This window comes from Kryptolebias marmoratus, linkage group LG11, assembly GCF_001649575.2.
Source record: "Kryptolebias marmoratus isolate JLee-2015 linkage group LG11, ASM164957v2, whole genome shotgun sequence".
Lineage (NCBI taxonomy): Eukaryota > Metazoa > Chordata > Actinopteri > Cyprinodontiformes > Rivulidae > Kryptolebias > Kryptolebias marmoratus.
Window position 1 is genome coordinate 10,513,522 of NC_051440.1, and position 18,427 is coordinate 10,531,948.

At 45.3% G+C, this 18,427-nt stretch overlaps 2 protein-coding genes across 7 annotated transcripts in view; both read left to right on the forward strand.

Annotated features, from left to right (window-relative positions):
* The window catches only part of dhtkd1 (dehydrogenase E1 and transketolase domain containing 1), a 19,602-nt gene extending 14,149 nt beyond the window's left edge, over positions 1-5,453 (forward strand). For 4 of the 5 annotated variants that reach the window (XM_017406123.3, XM_017406125.3, XM_017406124.3 and 1 more), the window contains 2 exons: positions 4,107-4,192; positions 4,282-5,453. In XM_017406123.3, coding sequence (XP_017261612.1) covers positions 4,107-4,192; positions 4,282-4,383 — 188 coding nt within the window. In that variant the 3' untranslated portion in view covers positions 4,384-5,453. The remainder of the gene's footprint in view (positions 1-4,106; positions 4,193-4,281) is intronic. The other variant, XM_017406127.3, reaches the window with a different exon arrangement.
* Positions 5,454-7,379: 1,926 nt separating this feature from the next.
* camk1db (calcium/calmodulin-dependent protein kinase 1Db) overlaps positions 7,380-18,427 on the forward strand; it is a 28,220-nt gene continuing 17,172 nt past the window's right edge. Inside the window, exon 1 of one of the 2 annotated variants that reach the window (XM_017406161.3) lies at positions 7,380-7,913. In XM_017406161.3, coding sequence (XP_017261650.1) covers positions 7,828-7,913 — 86 coding nt within the window. In that variant the 5' untranslated portion in view covers positions 7,380-7,827. Of the gene's footprint in view, positions 7,914-15,209; positions 15,229-18,427 lie in introns of those variants that run through there. The other variant, XM_025003536.2, reaches the window with a different exon arrangement.

The window sequence follows — 18,427 nt, forward strand, 5'->3', positions numbered from 1 at the left end:
AAAAAAAGCATTCACACTGCATTTTCGCAGGAAATGCAACTTCTCTAGTTATCTTTGTGATCTCTCATAGAGGGATCATATAAATGCTGATACAGGAGAACCAGCTCTGCTAGATCAGCGGTCCCCGACCTTTTTTAGCTCCACGGACCGGTTCATTATCTGACAGTATTTTCACGGACCGACCTTTAAAGGTGCGGCAGATAAATACAACAAAATAAAATGATACGAGCGCCATGAAAACAGGGTATTATTTAAAACATAATAAACATAAATCCAACATGTCCTCGCAGCTTTGTTAGCTGCGTCCTGGTGTTGTGTTATCACTGTTGTCAAGAAACATGGCCCATGATGTCACTGTTCGTGTGCCTGTTAGCAAAATATATCGTGCACCAGATTTGAATGAAGCTCTCAGAAAGGAATCATTCATTGTGCCTCTAGAACCAGCTAACCTGTGGAGTCAAGATGGCTGCCTCGGCTAATCCATAGCGAACGCTAAGAAGGGCCTAAAATCGTGACCTAAAGCTTGGCGTGGTCGTAGCTGTGAGTTGTCCCCAACGTATATTCCGAGCGCAGACAGTTCATGTGAAATCCTTGGTTGAAACTTTAACACGCAAGCAGGAAAAAGCGGTAAATTTCTTCTCCGTTTGGCCTTTTTTTTTCCCAGATGAGAGCAGTAAACCGACACCCTGTAGAAAAGCGTCCCTGTTGATACGATTGGGAGCGTTTCTGAGTGAGGAAGGTGGATAATTACTCATAATCAGCCATAAGTGTTCAGCGCCTCAGAAACGTCCCTTCGTGAAAAGCCAGAGCTCAGACGCTGCATGGTTAGAGGTTACAGCTTCTGCAGAGACTAACACCATCACCGCCAGAGTCCAAAGTGTTTTTATTTGTTGCGCCTTTTCTCCAGCGACTGCTTTCCTTTCAGCTCGGTGTGCTCCCGATGTGAAGGCTTTAGAGCGCCGTTTATCCGTTTATTTTCTGGATTCGTTTGAATCGTTAACCGTGAATCTGATTGCACTTCAAAAGCAAAACCGGAGTAAAAACGCAAATTTCGTCACGAGTTAAACCAGTAATATCAACAAATTAGGGATGGAAAGGTACGGCCAAGTCACGGTTTGGTACAACAATAAAAAAGGAACAAATGCCAATGTCTTTTCTTTAGTTTTATCCAGTGTGAACTGTAAGCAGTAACCTACAGGCCATGCGTCAAACAGAAAGTCTGATCAACTCCATGAGAATCTGAACCAGACTTCAGGCAACAAAAAAAAGAAGCAGCGCAGGCGTGAAGGACGTCTCCCCCGTGTGAAAATCTAAAGGAAATAAAAATGAAAGCACTCGCACCTCTCAGCTGGCTGAGTGCCTGAAACCGAGGCTCGATATCAGAGGCGTTAAATAAACAAGCCGCAAAGTGTTGCTTAAATGATACACCTGCCTGCCGTGCCCGCGCCTCTCAGCGGCGGCGAGCGGCGGTCAGCTGATCTCGAACGTCGAACCGGCCTCGCTTTGTTTGGTGTCGGCTGGTTTCGAATACGATCTTTGCTGCTTTTCTGCTTTTCACAAACGTTCTCTGAGTTGATTGATCCCGATCACACTGGAGGTTTTATCATGTTTTCAGAGAGCGAGCGAGTGTGTGTGTGTGAGTGTGCGCGCGATGCGCCTCGTTTCGTATGCGTTCCCAGATATGCGCCCGTTGCACGCGATTGCATCAGAAAGTCTTGGATGTTTTCTGTCTCACTTTGTCAGCTGTCGAGCTGCTGCTCTCACAGGACAGACCGCAGTCAGGTCCACTAGAGCTTCTAGTCTGTAAAAATGTCAGCACCTTTTATTTATAGCGCACACACACACACACACACACACACACGGGAAAGCTAAGCTGGGAGCTGTACTGTTTGGTCGGTGCTCTCTGCAGAAAAAAACTTGTGTAAAGGATCTGAAAGGACCTTAAATGTTGAAACAATATAAGTGCAAAAGTACTAGAGGGGCTGAAAGAATGTACGTGTGTGTGTGTGTGACATTTACTATAAACAGAGAGGGGTGCTGCCTCGCAGCGAGACATTAAGAGAAACTGTTGCCACTTTTGTTGGTAGAAATAAAACTATGTGGTTATAGATGAGTTTTTGTTTGGTTAATCAGCATCGCAGACAAAATTGTAAACATTTTGGCGTTTTTGGGTCCCATCAGTAGGTTCAAAATGACAGGATTTGAAGGATCTGATCTTAATAAATGTTTTTACAGCAAAACGGCGTCAAACGTGTTCCTACGTTTTAGACTAAGATCATTGTTTTTGTGGTACAGCCCCTTTTTTGTGCTCGCTAATGTCGACTAGCAGTGGCGGCCATCTTAAATTGGATTAACTCCAGCAGGTAATCAGTTGTAGACGTACATCCAGTGAGGACGTTCTGATTTTCGATAGAATCCGTCCTGCAGTTCACGAGATATTTTGCTGACAAACACATACAGATGGAGGCAGTTTTGTTTTTGTCTGAAAGATGCCCCGTTCTTTGTCACTGTGGATATTTTTTTTTTTGCTTTTTCCAGTCATCAGAACACGAATGAACCTGGGAGGAACGTCAACAACGTCAGAAAGCGTATTTTCGGTGAATCGTTTTTTGTTTTTAAGCGTCGTAACTCCTCTCCTTCGCAGACAAACCGCTTTTAAGATCCGACCGAGACGCCGTCATCTTCGTCCGCTCTCGCTCAACTCTCACGGTTCTGTGAGATGTTTGAAACCTCCCAATGTGTGCTTTTGTTGTTGGATTTTAAAGTAAGAAGCGACCTTTCACGTTTTTATTTAATAACCCGTTTTAGTTGAATCCTTTTGTACAATTGGGGTGAAAAACAACTAATCTTCACAAAGATGCTCAGAGGGGGCGCTGTCATTGAACTGAAAGTGTTCGGCAGAAAGACACGGAGCCTGAACATCCTTCAGCTGAAAGCAGGAATTTCAGCTCTGCTGTATGAACCGGATCACGCCACATCACTGCAGGCTTTTGTCTCCATACTGTGACTGAAAGTTTGTTTGTTCAGATTTAAACACAAGAAAGCTTTACTTCTGTTTGAGGATCTCACTGGTGTCCACTCCTGGTCCTGGAGGGGACACCGTCCTGCAGGTTTTAGACGTTTCCCTGCTCTTCAGCAGGTCTTCCAGTTCTGCAGAAGCCTGTTAATCCCTCAGTTGTTCACATCAGGTGAGTCAAAGCAGAGAAACATCTAAAACCTGCAGGACAGTGTCCCCTCCAGGACCAGGACTGGACACCACTGGATGAGCTGTCTGTGTTGGCAGATAAATCAGAAACAGCTGTCACGGCGCTATAACTGCAGCATTTTTAAAAATATAAGTCTCCAAAAAGCACCTTGAGCTGATCATTTAATGATGCTAGAAATAATAGGTTAAAAGGAGTGGTGTTGATGCAGACAGCTGAAGTTTCACCAAAAATAAATCCGTTTTTTACTGGAGGAAACTTCAGGCAAAAAGTGCTTTAAACACACAAATAAGCTGTAGTTTCTGAGGATTTTTAGCCTCAGCGTTTTTATATAAAACATGATACATTTCTACAACAAAAACAGAAATATACTGCATGGAAGTAATGCAGGAAGTGTTGGGTTTATTACCGCAGGTGGTTTAAAGTAACGTGGTTAGCAAAGAAAACCAGTGAAAATGTTTTGTTTTTAGTTTCTCGTTACCTTCTCAGATCGAGTGTAACGCTGTGCGGAAAAGAACAATAAGGGCTTCTCTCTCTCTTTTGTCAGAGGGATTGTGAAAAGGTTTTCGTTGTGAAACGGAGTTCTGGTTTCACATCAGTTCTCAGGAAACACGTGGAGAAGAGCTGTCTCCGATCGGCGCAAAGGAGCAAAAATGGCATTAAAAAAAAAAGAAGACAGAATTGTGTAATTACTTGTTTGTTAGTGTAGAGATTTTGATGAAACATTTTGATGTACATCATCAGAAATGGCTTTAACTCAGTCAGTATTACAGATCTGAAGGTAAAATTTTCTGTGGTAGTGACAGAGTCGCACTCTGAGCGCCTCTGTCCTGCAGGGCCACTGGTGTGTGTGTGTGTGTGTGTGTGTGTGAGAGTTTAATCGTCTTTTAACTGGCCCCTCAGAGTTCATTTGGAGCCAGGAGGAGCCTCAGAACATGGGTCCCTGGTCTTTCGTGGCCCCCAGGTTTGAGAAGCAGCTGGGCCACAAGGTAAGACGAGTGTTGTTTTTGTTTTTTTGTTTGTTTTTTAGAAACGACTCATCCCCAGTGTGCCGTGTCCTCTCTGTGCGTCCCCTCAGCTCCGGTTGGTGGGTCGACCGGCTCTGCCCGCCCCCGCCGTCGGGATCGGGACCCTCCACCACCAGCAGCAGGAGGCCATCCTCGCCGCCACGTTTTCCTGAGACGGAACGCGGAGCGACGCTACGATACGAGCCTGCCGATACACGGGACAGTTAGGTGCGAACAAAATGGTGCGGCGATCAAATCAAGGGGGGGGGGGTTTAGTAATTTTACTCGTAGGCAAGTCTTGATTTTAGTTTTGTTTGTTTTTAAAAGCACGGTCCTATTTCCTGCTTATTTAATTTTTTAGCCGGACTCTGCGTGTTTGAAAGCACCTGAGCGAGGGGCTTAGATTCGGTGTTTACAGGGTCAGCGGGAGGACGGGGGGGGGGATGGATGAAGGATTATGTCACGGCACGAGCGACACGTCCAAAGCGTTCGGCCATCTCACCGCACGCAGTCTGCAGGAGGTGTTGGTTTTAGTGCTGCTAGAGGAAAAACGCCGCTTTAATTGGGTCAGAATCCGAACATTTATTTGTAACGCCGCGGCACTGAGAGCACATATTTAAAAAGGAAAAAAAAAGATGAAACCATTTCCGATCAAACGAAAAGAGCGAGACGATTTTAGATTTGATCAAATAATCCGTTTTAAAAGTAACCTGGAATTTGAAATCACTATGAAGAGGTGTAAATATAATATGGTAAAACTGAATATTTTCAAATAAATCTATTTTGATGGTTGTGCTTCGTTTCTTTGCACCAATTGTTCTGATTATTTTTATGTTTGCCTTCAGGATGAATGAGGATTCACTAAACGGACAGTAAGATTTTAGCTTCACTGACTCTAAAGGCCTTAAATCTGTGTTTGCACTGGAATCAGAGGGCGCAGCGGCAGTGTAAAACCGTGCGATCCGGATCGTGATCTGGATCGGCACCAACATTTAACCCCAGCATTTTCCTGAACCTTTCGTCCAAGTCTGTTCTTTAGTTTTTATGTGATCTCACTGACAGACAAACACGATTGGAAACAAAACAGAGTCATCTGTGACCTTGACCTGTAACCCCCCGTGACCTTGAAATCAGTAGGCATCACCCTTGACCAATAAGGTGACCTGCTTATCAGAGATTTATCTTAGTCTGGTAGGATCCTCTGTCTCTGATTCTTAATTAGTTTGTTACTCTCAAAAAAAAAGTAAAATAGTGAAAATACTCAGTACCTCTTTTGGAGTTTGGGCTCAAATAATAATTATAATAATTAAAAAAAGCATTTCTGTCTGTTTGCTTATAGAGAAACTCGGAGCAACGTTGTGCTCTGAAGGCTCTGGCTCTGTCTGTAGCGCCGCTTGTTTACGACCTTACACACAAAAACAAAAACTCACCGAAGTCCGACGCGAGTCGCGAACCCTTTCTCCGTTTGGTCGCGTTGTTCAGGAGCTGGGAGGTTGCTCCTTTTACCCAGAGTCACTTGGGTTCTTCTCCAAGTCCACTTTATTTCTCTCGGCGCGTTTTCTCCTTGTTTGTTCTCTAAATTAGGCCGACAAAAGAGAAATAAATGTTGGGGTTTGGGACTGCAGCGCTGGGAGTTGATCTTTAAAGATGGAGCCAAAGGAAACAAGTCGTGGCCTCCTGTTGGCCGTGGGGGTCTCTGAGAACCCGAGCCGTTTGGGATGTGGACTTCTGTCTTTTCTTGTTTTCCTTTTTTTTTTTTTTTTTTTTTTTTTTTTGTAACAACGCAGAACGAAGACGCTCAGATTTCAGGAAACTCTTAGCAGTTTCTCATAAAAGCAGTCGCCTACTCTCTGTGCGTTTAGCCTCCAAGGTTCCAGCGCGTAAGGTCAAAGGTGACAGTCTGGCAGATTTTTTGCAAGTTAATGTGATTTATGTTTTCATTAATCATGTGGAAAATAAAAACGATTGTGCCTGTGCTATCTCAGATTTTAAGGCTCCTCGTCATTGCCTCTGCTGTTTCTACAGCAACCAAGTAAAAAAAGAAAAACATTTTATTGCTTTTTTTGTTGCTTTTTCCTTTTATCTTTTGTAAAGGAGGAAAAGGGCAGCTGCGGTTTAGTTCCTCACACCAGATGTTACAAAGTAAAGTTATGAAATGGACTTTTTTTTTTTTTTTTGGTCTAGAATGTCATCTGGAATTACAGCTCTGTATTTAAAAAAAGGGGAATGCCCAAGCTTCGCATTGACGCGAACATTATATGAAGGGATTTCCCTGGTGCTGCATCAGCTGGCAGTCAATGTGAAAGGAGATGATCAGGGATGTAAGATAGAGTTATTTCTAAAGACATACTTGTAAAAAAACCCTTCAATTTAAAGACAGATTAGGAGGGTTATGTGCTACGGGATCATTAGATGGTGTCTTTATGGACTTGTTTTTATGCAAATCTTAATTATTTGGCACTGCAGCCTGTCCTCGTTAAGACTTATTACATCAGGACACAATAAGTACTGTACTGCCATATATATATATATATATATTAAAAACAACTTTATGACAACAAAACTCCTGAAATACTATTCTGACTTTAGGTTTTGATTAACATCTGCCCTCCCTTGAAAACTGTCTGGAGGCCCCCTGTAGCAAAAACATGAATCAAAGCAGTGGGAGCAGGGCTAGGGTTGCCAGATACACGATAATTATCATATTTATGCAGGAGAGTCTATATGATAAATAGTTTTTAAAATGCCGAAATATATTATAGTGTTGGCATTCCTGTTCACTGAAAAAACAGAACCTTTTTATTCACGTGAACATCCAGAAAACAGTAGAAAGACCGACCAGGCAGACCGTGTGCTTCCACCGCTCCCTGCAACCCGGTCAAAATGCGGTCGTTTTAAAGCGACAGCGCGGTGTTTCGTGCCTTTTTATCTGGCAACCCTGGCGGGGGCCAGCACTCACCTGCTGCTCCCGGACCCCGAGCTTCCCGCCCGCACGCCCCAGAGCCGAAACGAGCCGAGCCTAACCGCCGCCGGCAAAAAACGGGCGGAGCGCGCGCGCGCGGACCCCCGGACCTGAAATTTTGGTGCAGTGCGAACGCTGGAACCGCTGCGCGCGAGCTGTCAGATAGAAACCTCCCCCCCCCCCCTCCTCCACCTATTGCTATAACAACCACAGGGGCGGTCGGCGCCACTCGACGGCACCGCAGCTCCTCCGCTGCCGCCGCCGCTGCTGGGTGTCGTCCTCCGAGCCTCCGCTGGCAGCAACGCCGCTGAGCCACAGCCTGCTCCCCCGACCGGGCGGCGGGTTTCCCCCTCCTCCCTCCACCTCCACCCCGCTCAGTGATGTGAACCGCTACGTCAGCCCGATTAGTCGAATAACCTCTAGGGCGGGTCGGAGGACATACCTGCCTCCCCCTCATTGGCTCGGCTCGCGGCGCGCATGGACTCGCACACCACCGTTAGACAGCCAGGAGGCTCGGGGAAATAGACAACTTTTCTTCCTCTTATTTTTTATTTTATTTAATTTTTATTTAATTTTATCTTGGTTGTTCGGCTGGGTTGATACCGTGGCAGCGTCTCCTCCTCTCCTCCTCCCCTCTGCCCCTCTTCTGGGCGAAATGGCGAAAGAAAACGGCGATGGGTCCTGGAAGAAGCACGTAGATGACATCAAGAAGATCTTCGACTTCAAGGAAGTCCTCGGAACGTGAGTGAACGACACAAAACGACGTCTGTAGGAAAGTTTGAATAAATAAATAAATTAAAACGGAATCACGATGTGGAGCGGAAACGAGAGCAGACTGACAGCTGTTGAATCTTTTGTTGAGATCTGCAGCCTTTTAAACTTCCGGCTGCTTCATGTTTGAAGCAGAGATCATCTTGTTGTTGTTGCTTCATTCATGTGTTCATTCAGAGCTGCAGCCCCTTCATCTATCAGGGCAGACTTACAGCCAGCTAAAGACATCTTAATGTCAACACAAACTCTGCAATAATCCAAGTTAAAAAAAATAAATGTTACAGCTTGAAGGAACGGGCTGAAACTGAGCTGTTAAAGCGAAAAGAAGCAGAAAACTAAGAGGAGGAAAACTGAGCTGAAAGGAGCGCAATGCTAGCAAAAACTTGCTCAACCCTAGCTAAAAGGTAAAAATGTCACAATGCTAGCTAAAGCTAACAAAGTTCTAGCTTGAAGGTAAAAGGAGTAAAAAATGTTTACTAAAGTAGCAACATGCTAGCTCAAACATAAATGTGACAGTATGCTAGCTAAAAGTAGCCAACTGCATGAAAAGCTAAAAGTTGTAAGCGTTTGCTTAATGTAGCAAAACATTTATTAAAATAGGTGCAAAACACTAACTAAAAGTAGCAAAATGCTAGGTAAATGGTAACTGTAGCAATATGCTAGTAAAAGCTAAATGTGACATTAAGTTAGCTAAAGCTAGCAAACTCAACGAAAAGGTAAAAGTAACAAACGCTTCCTAGAGGTAGCAAAACATTAACTAAAAGTAGCAAAATGTTAGCTAAACGATCAAAGTAGGAAAAATCTTTGCGTGCTAAAAATAAAATACTAGCTAAAACTTAAAAGTAACTAAAGGCTAGCTGAAAGCTAAAAAGAAGAATTGCAAGCTAAAAGTAGCATGAGGCTAGCTGAAAGTAGAAAAAGGTTGACTAAAATAAACCGTTAGCTAATTGTTAGCTACCAGTATCAAAGTGGTAGCTAACAATAGCAAAACACTAGCTAAAAGTAGCATAAGGCTAGCTTAAAGGTTTTAAAAAATGCTAGGTTTAAGCTAAAATTAGCTAAATGCTAGCTAAAAGTTAAAGGTAGCAGAAGACAAAAATAGAGCATTTTGCTGAAGCAGAATTCAGAGATCTAAATGTTTTACCATGAGGGATGAAGGTAAATGTTTAGAAAAATATAGACGTTACAAAAAAAACAAAAGTCCTAAATAAGCCGAACATTTTGCATTGTGACACTTGAATGGTTAAAACAGCCCAAATAGTGATAATAATAGAAAAAGGAGCTTGTGTGTCACTCTCTGCTCTCTGAGGGAAAACCCTAAGGTTCGCTGGAAGAAGATGGAAATCCCTACATACATTTTGATGAATAATTTGTACGTTTAAAAGAAAAGTTGAGGCAGTACGAAGAGTTTGTTTGTACAGATTTGGAAAGTTCAAACAGCTAAAACGTTCAGTAGAAAAAAAAAACTCCAAAAATGATAAAACCTAAACGATAACAGAACGCCAGTTCAGACACGTGAAGTCCACCTTTCTGTGATGCGTCCGAACTTCGGCTGACGTTTCTACGGAGAACTACGCCCGAGTTGCAGCACTCCAAAGAGGGTGGAGTTTTTCTCACCTGTCTCACCAAAACCCCATCGCGGTTTATGGGAACATAGGTCGCTGCCTATTTCTTTTTTTCTGCAGATTTTGTCCACGTTGTGCAATGAGCCACTCTCAAACGTCACAACACGCTAGTCCTGATCGAGGCGCACATTTTGATGTACAGTTTTCTTTTCTTTCTTTTTTTTTTAAAAAGCTGCGGGCTGTGAAAGCAGACAAAGCTTGTGAACAGAATAGTAATAAGGGTGCTTCGACAGTTATGACCCTCAGTAATGGACTCCGTTGTTAAATGCTGGCACCGTCTGCGGGGACTTTTGTCCTCGGTCTCTCTTCAAACGACGGAGCGGGTTTTGGCTAAAACAAACACCACGTCTGTTCTTTCTGACACTTGTTCCCACTGTAAACAGCTGTGAGAAGAGCTGCTCCGCCGCAGTTTTTGGCTGAAGTTTCGCTCCCTTGGAGCTCAAATTCCGGAGTTTATTTTTGTCTGCGTTTCATCCACCTCAGCCATGTTTTTGTGCCTCGTCTCTTTCAAACAGGGACCCCCGCGAGACGGACCGGCTTAGAGACGCTGCTGTAGGTGTTATCACACGTCTAAGAAGTGCCTTCTCTCGTTTCCGTGGGTTGGTTTGTCCTCCCCGAAGACACGTGCACGCCCCTGACGGGGCTGAGAAAAATGTTTGCGATTCGACAGAAGGCCCTGCGCCGGAAAGAAGAACCCCTCGGGGGGATAGGTTTGTTTGTTTTTAATTTGGCCCCAGGAACCAGTGTCATACTTCGCAAAAGTGGCCATTCCTCAGTGTGATTATTCATCTAATAAACAACGAAAACACGGAATTTCCCCTCGTAGATGTGCGCAGCGTCCTTCCCCTTCCTGGTTTTTCCCTCGCCGATCGGCGATCTGCGTCTGCTCCCACCGACTGCAGTTCTGCTGCGTTTGGAGGAGAAGCCGCCGCTTCGTGAAAACCCTCCCGGACTGATGATTTCCTTTTACCTGGTGTCAGCTCAAGGCTTTTATCCCCCCCTCCTCCCTCGCCGAGGTTTTCATTTCTGTTTGAGGAGCCTGTGAATAACATCTGTGAATCGTGCTGATTTATGGTCCACGAGATGGCCAGGTTGGAGGAATGAACACACACACACACACACACAGAGCCTTCTTCGCCCACGACATCCCAGCGCACGTCTCCCTCCCCTGCCACGGCTCAGACTCCTTGTTGCTCCAGAGGCGCGGCTGGTTCTGGTTCCTGAGCCTGAATCGGGGGCAGGGGCCTGCTCTCGGACGCGCCGGGCCGAGAGAAGCCCAGCGAGCCCCCTCCGGCTTAAACATGGAAGAGGCAGGTTATCCTCCTCTTTCCTCTTCCTCTTGCTCCACCTGTTAACCCAGGTCTGAAAGTTGTTCCTTTCCTGTCCTCGTGCAAACCGAGGTTTATTCATTGCTCACTCAGTTAGGAATTATTAATCCGTTTATCTGTCTACCTGCTATTTTTTTATTGCCGACTGCGAACGTGGAGCAACATGTTTGAGTCCGTTGGTGAAACGCCTCAGGAACCACTCACCAGATCACTGGGTCGACGTCTGTGACTCATCAGCTTTTAGGCTCAGCCCAGCTCAAGATGGCCGCTGCAACCAACTGACCTCAGAAAACACAAAAAAATAATTACAACCCAGCTAATTTTCCGGACACTGACCTACGGTTTGGTGTGGGTGGCAGCTGAGCGTCGTCCCCAAGAACTGGTTTTGTGACACGTTTCGCTTCGAAGCTCGGCTTCAACTTTTGGTCGTTTGTCTGTTAGCAAAATATCTCATGAACCAAATGAATCATCACATGTTCATCTATAACCGAGGCAACCCAACTCAAGAAGGCAGCCATAGCTTATGGATGGATCTCATGGCAGGAGATATCACAGGAGATTGTGTACAGTTGGACGAAGTCCGTGTGGAATTTGTTGACCGGGAACTTTTGGGTAAATTGAACCGATGACATTTTTACAAAAACCCCCGATTCAAAGACCAGCTGGAGGCCGGTCTCTCTGCCAGAAACCAGCCTCCGACCGAACTGCTGCCGCCGCCTTTTTTTTTCCTGCACTTCCTGCAGACCTAATGGGACCTCCGCTGCTGAAGCTAGGCCTCAGCTTTGCCTCCAGGCTAATTCCGGACCCTTAAGCTGCCGATAATCCGCGGGAGCAAATGAAGTAACCCGGGCTGTTAAAGCTCGAGGCAGGGGTTTGTCACCGATGTGTGACTCGAACGGAGGCCGGCCTCACGGGATTAGCTTTCCCAGAGTTAACAAAAACACATCAGCCGAAAGCAATTATTGGACAATATTTCACCAGGGAAATACAGCCGGTCAGAAGTGTCTAAAGCCAAGTGGACAAGCTGATACAGTAATGACGTGCCGAAATTGGAGGAGCCCAGCTCTAAATTTCAGTTCCTGTTGGGCTGAATCCTATTTTCTAGTGCCACCCCCCCACCCCCCACCTCATGTCAAGGGTCCTCATGGTTCTTAATTTGAAGCCAGAGGAAGTACTTGGTGAACAGGGTCCTTTGAAATGGGACAGCCTTTCATCAGTTGTCCTGGTTGACATAAAACCAGTGGTTGTCCAACTTTTCACACCCCGCCCCTTAAAGGAAGAACAATCTAAAATCTTTTTCAGTCATTTTGTCAAAAATGTGACTTTGTTATTGTAACATTTGACTCTAGATCGTGTCTTTTCAATTAAAACTGCTCTGTCAGCCTCGGATTATTCAAAACTAGATAGAAGTGATGGAAAACAAAGTACAATCATCTGTTGAGAAGCCAAACATTAAGGTTTAATCTGCAGGTGTTTGGCAGAAATATTGAGTCCCTTCCTCAGTGAGGGCTGATGTTATTTCTCACAGGATTAGGAGGCGTAATGTTTCCTCCTTCACTGATGCCGTTTCTTTTTTCTGCTCTTTGATAATCGCCACGTTTCAACAAGTAATGCTCGTTTTGTTTAAGCTTCTTCCTGTCAGCTGGCACAGGTATCAGCCACGGAAATGTCAGCGCCAAGATCTCCATTTCTTCGTTCCTACGTCGGGAGGAAAACGGGTTCGTACGGGCCGGCCCGCACGCCGAGTGTCCCGCTGCGTCTTGCTCACCCGGACCGTTCACGTGGTTTATCACCAAAAACGAGTCCCAAGTGGCGGCAGCGTGTACCGTATTTTCTGAATTATAAGGCGCACTTAAAAACCTTTAATTTTCTCAAAAAACGACAGCGCCCCTTATAATCCGGTGCGCCTTATATATGGAAGAAGTTGTGATGTTTTAGTGCGACTTTGGTTAAACTACAAAGCTGCACCACTCGCAGCATTAAGGCTCAGTTAGAGTCGTGCATGGCGCGCAGACCTGAGCGAGCAGTGGAGGCGTTCATACTTGACGCTTACAGTATTCAGTATTCTTCTATGACTTTTGAACCGTTTGATTATCTTTGTGATCTCTCATAGAGCGATCATATAAACGCTGATACAGGCGAACCAGCTCCGTTGGAGAACCGAAATCGTCCATTTTGAATGGAGTGTGGGGCGCAGTCCGTGCAAAGTTACAAAAATTGGGAAGTGAACGACGATGTGCCTTATAGTCCGGTGCGCTTTATATATATATGACAAAAGTTTGGAAACGGACCATTCACATTCATTAACGGTGCGGACAATACGGTAAACTGTAGCTCTGCTTGCAAGTTTTTTTGGCTCAAAAACTAAAAAAACAAAACAAAAAGAGAAGTGGTCGCTTTCTGTCTCTGGGTCACGCAGGGCAGAGGCCTGAAACGGGATTCACTTTTTAATAAACAAGTGAGAAGAAGGGGAACCAACTACATGCTTCCTTTCTCCCAGAAATAAAAGCTTCCTGCTCCCACTTGCTGCAGCCTACAGCATGGCCGACCCTCTGCTGTGCTCGGCAGTCGGTGAGGTTTTTTTTTTTTTTTAATCGAACCGTACTCCATTTCTTTCCAGTGTTGACTCCAGTCAGCTCTGGCTCTGGCCCTCAGTCTCGTTGTTTCGATGAGCCCATGCGAAGAGAGAGTCCCCTTGCGATGGTGCTTCAGTTCACAGTGTCGGAAAGCCCAACGGCCACACGAACTCTTACCCAGAGCCGCTGCCGCCGCCGCCGCCGCCGCCGCCGCCGCCGCCGCCGCCATTGTTAGTTGATGTCGTCTTAAACCTCGTTTCACAGTTTTAGCCAGATGAATCCTGGCGACGTCAGCTCAGGCAGGAAATCTAACAAACTGAAACCATTTTTAGTCTCACTGGTACATGTTTCTGTTTGGGTCCATAAAGCTCGACTTCTTGGAGAAACCTATATTTTTTTTGTTTCTCAAGCACAGTTTACCCTCACAGATAATGGTTCCTCTCCATTCTACAAGGTTTTAATCACTATTTAGACATTTCCTGACCAGTTTTAACTCCTCTCAGTAATTCTGTTTGCTTGATTGGTCTGTACCAACCACTGGGTCTGTTTTTCTGAATGATTTGTTGGCGATCTGAGGCTTCTGGCTGCAGCGTCCTGTTGCCTTTATTTAAATGACCAAAGCTTTAATCAGAGGTCTTGCTCTATCTGTTCGTGCTTTGGGAGCATGGTAAGGATTTTTTTTTTTTTTTGGCGCAAGATTTTATAAACCTATGAACTTTTCATCACTTTATATACGAAGCCTGCCTTTGATATTAGGAGAACCCTTTCTGTAAAGTTTGCATTTGGAAAGCAGTTTATTCTTTTATACTCTGTCACAAACAAAACTGATAAAAGATGTCTATAAATCAACGAATAACCCGGCAAACCATGAGAGAATAATGGCGATCTAATCTTCACTTCCCTTTGTGTTCCCATCATGTGTGTTTGAAACAAAGCAGGACATAAGACCAAAAACCCTGACAGGAGGACGGGGGACGGTGGCCCAGGAGGTCCACTGGTGACCCACTCCAACTTGCCCCGTTTCCAAAGCCATTCAAGAACGAACGAAAGCAGCATTTCTCAAAGAAATGCACACCACCCACTGCCTTGAATTCCTAATGTGTTAGCGCTTGAACTACATGTTGGGGAGAACGCTCAACTAATGCCAGACAAGATTTGACCTCATTATCTGTGAAACTGACCGAGTTATGGCCGGGTTTTTTTGCGTCTCATTTCTGAAGTGAATTCACTGTGCCGTCCGTCTTGAGTTGAGCGGACTCTAAAAGTGAATCAGTTGTTGATGTAAAATGTCCCTTTTATGCTGGCAGGTGATTAAAAAATGGTTGTTACCTGGGACACACGGTGGCAGCAGGCAGTGGAGGGTGGATATCGGCACATTCACTGTTTCGGCCCCTTTATTGTACATTTTCAAACCCCACCCTCGAACAGGAAGTGCCCCAGTTGTTTTTGTGTTGTGGGCTAAAAACACCCCGCCTGTAGTTCGCCCTACTGAACACCCTAACCAGGAAAAGTGACCCCGTTTACACGGGGACGACCTCTGCAAACGTTTTCATGTTTACTGTGGCAAATCAACAAGTAAAAAAAAAACAACTGTAATTATCTTATATCTGGCATCCATCTCCATCTAAAATGGCGACTACAAGAGCGTTTGTTTGGACCTACAGAGAGGTTATGTCGCTGCTCCATGAACGAGTGACGTAAGCAGCGCTCTGCTGTCCGCCGCCGTTGCTGTTGTTGATGTGCTCGTGCAGAACAGGTAACGACTGCAGCCGTCTGTGGCGTGCATGTGCGGCTGCACGCGTTGCAGCTTCCTCTTTGAAATGCAAACGAGAGGGTCTGACAGCCTCTGCTCCGAGGCCCGGGTGCAGACAGTTTCAGTGCCAGGGAAGCCGATCGCTGTTGGGGGCGCGAGAACGGACGGCTGAACTGCAGCAGAAACGTTTAGTTTCACCCCGACCCCCGCTGCTGCGTCCGGTCCTCGGATCGGTTTTCAAACTCGGCTTGAAAACTCGCCTGAAATGCAGCGGCAACGGCAGCTAGGCAACAAAGAAGTCGTCGGTGGGCCCGTCTAAAGAGGGCTGACTGTGCCGGCCGCTGAAGGACGCCTGTTTGTTTCCTGGCGGTCGCCTGCAGAACCACGGCATGCTTTTTCTTTTGAAGCTGAAGCGGCGGCGGTGGTGTGCTCTGTATCGCTGCGGCCGGCAGTAAACATCCTGCCTGAAAGCCTTCTGTCTCACGGGCTGTCCCGTGGCTTCAGACGAGCTCAGCTGACGCTCCAGCGTTTGGCTGAAACAGTGACTCGTGTGCAGCGTCAGTTCTTTTCACACTCTGACCTCAACATCATTATCGCTCGCCCGCTGTAGGAGGAAAAACAATAAAACATAATATATGTGCACCTGTCTGTCAATTTAAGATGGCCACTGCAGCTAAGCAACTCTAACTCAGTTAGTTTTGCAAATATCGATCTAAAATTTGATGTAGTAGTAGCTGAGAGTAATTACTAACACCTCACACTAATAATGGAAAGACACCTGATAGTCATGGCTGCATTAAGAAAAGAGAGTGTTCATATTAGTCATAAAACCCCCAATAAAGACCTGTTAGTGTTTCTGGGATGTGGTGTTACAACCTCATGCACACACTTTTTAAAAAAAGAAAATAACCACAAGTTGTTGTGTTTTTTTTTAACCATACTCATATTGTTTTACAGATTCTTTAAATAAACCTCATCGTGTTTCGGCCACTGCAGCAAGTATTTTTACACTTCACTGATGATTAATAAGATACGGCCCCGTTAGTTGTAAACAGTCTCACTGTTTGTCAGGAATGCACCTCGGCCCGTCGCCTTGCGTCTTCAAGTTTTAAACAAAGATCTTGTGCAAAGAGTAGTGCTCCGAGTATGTGTAATGAATGACTCTCAGCTACTACCACACCAAATTTTAGCTCAATATCTGCAAAACTGACTGAATTATAGCCACTATTATGTTTTTATAAGGTCAGCCTGCTGTGGCCACCATCTTGATTTGGCTCGGCTCCAAAGGTTGATCAGCTGTAGACGTACATTCAGTGATAACAGCCTGGAGTTTTCATTAAAATCCATCCAGTGGTTCATGAGATATTTTGCTAACAGACAGACAGAGTTGACATCAACAGTTAATGACAAGGTTTTAAACAGATATCTTGTGCGATCAGTTGGTGATTGGAACAAGCATTGGGGATCAGTCTCAGCTACTACCACACCAGATTTCATAACAATATCTGTGAAATCGACTTAGTTATAGGAATTTTTGTGTTTGCGGAAGTTGACGAGCTGTGGCGGCCATCTTAAATTGGGATGACTCCAAGAATTAATGAGCTGAAGATGTGCATCCGGTGATTGCCTTCGGAGCATTTCCTTAAATTCCGTTCAGTGGTTCATGAGATATTTTGCTAACAGACGTACACTCTGGCATTTTCACTGCCTGCCCTTCATGGCGGTGGGCGATAAATCATCAGACCAGTGTTGCGGTTCCACTTTTTCCCCTTTTTTTTGTGATACCTCCTGAGCAGATTTCAATTTCTTTGCTTCCTTTTTATTTCATTTTTGAAAGCATCACCTTCTTTGCGTCCGGAGGTGTTCCTGCAGCAAGGTGACTTTGACGAAGAGGCTTCGCCGTCGGTAGCTTCACCTCGTTTATTAAGTCTTGACTTTTCCATCATGTTGCATAACTGGCTGCTGTAATGCAGCTTACACGAGATGACTCAGCGTGATTACTCAGCAGCGCGCACGCACACACACACACACACACACACACACACACGGGCACGCTTCTGCCATCAAACCACCCTACCTCCTCCGTCTGAAAAGCCTCCTCTGTCACCTGCTTGTTCATAACCCTCCACAATAAGCCGCCGCCATGGCCTTGAAAAACCAGAAGTTTTCCAGGCGTGCCTTGCTGCAACATCAAGCCCGCCCCCCCTCCCCACACTCTGGGAGAGCGGCCCACGCCTTGCAGCCGCTCCGGCGTGGCTCGGTGCCTGCACATCGTGTGGTGTTGCTGTGTGACTGCGGACTGTCACACTCGGCTCATCGAGCACACGGAGAGCTCTGCGAGGAATTTGCAATTCAATTATTGTTATTATCATTATTATAATTATTATTAGTCAGCCGAGCGAGCTGACTCGGTTGAGCCGTCTGTGACGTGACGTCGGTGGCGTTCATCCGTCGCAAGAAAGGACGGGACAGAGGAGGCAAAAGGCTGTGAAGAAGAAGAAGAAGCAGCTGGAGGAGCTTTCTTCAACAAATTAGGTTAGTTGGCAGCAGGTCAGGAAGAGGACTGGGTGGAGAGGCTATTAGAAGTAAAGATGGGCAGAGGTTCACCTGTCTGTAAACACAGTTCACTGAGCCGGCCACAAAAGCTGCTTAAAGCTCTATCAGACAAAGAAGAAGACATATATAAACACTGCTGTCTCCTCTGGACCAAGGCTCATTTAAAATGGACCGAGGCAAAGAGGAGAACTGTTCTGTGGTCCTCCTTGGTAAAGAGGAGTGGGACCATCCGGTCCATTATCACCATTCAGTTCAAAACCCTGCCTCTCTGATGGTATGGGGGTGCATTAGTGCCAATTGCATGGGCAGGTCAGACATCTGGAAAGGCACCATCAATGCAGGAAAATAAAGACAGGTTGTAGAACATTTGCTCCCATCTAGACTTGCATATTTCAGCAATCTGATGTTAAACCACAAATTTGGTCCATTCCAGCAGCACGGCTTCATATACAGGTGCTGGTCATAAAATTAGAATATCATGAAAAAGTAGATTGATTTGAGTAATTCCATTTAAAAAGTGAAACTTGTATATTATATTCATACATTACATACAAACTCATATATTTCAAATGTTTATTTCGTTTAATTTTGATGATTACAAATGACAACAAATGAAAATCTCAAATTCATCATATCAGAAAATTAG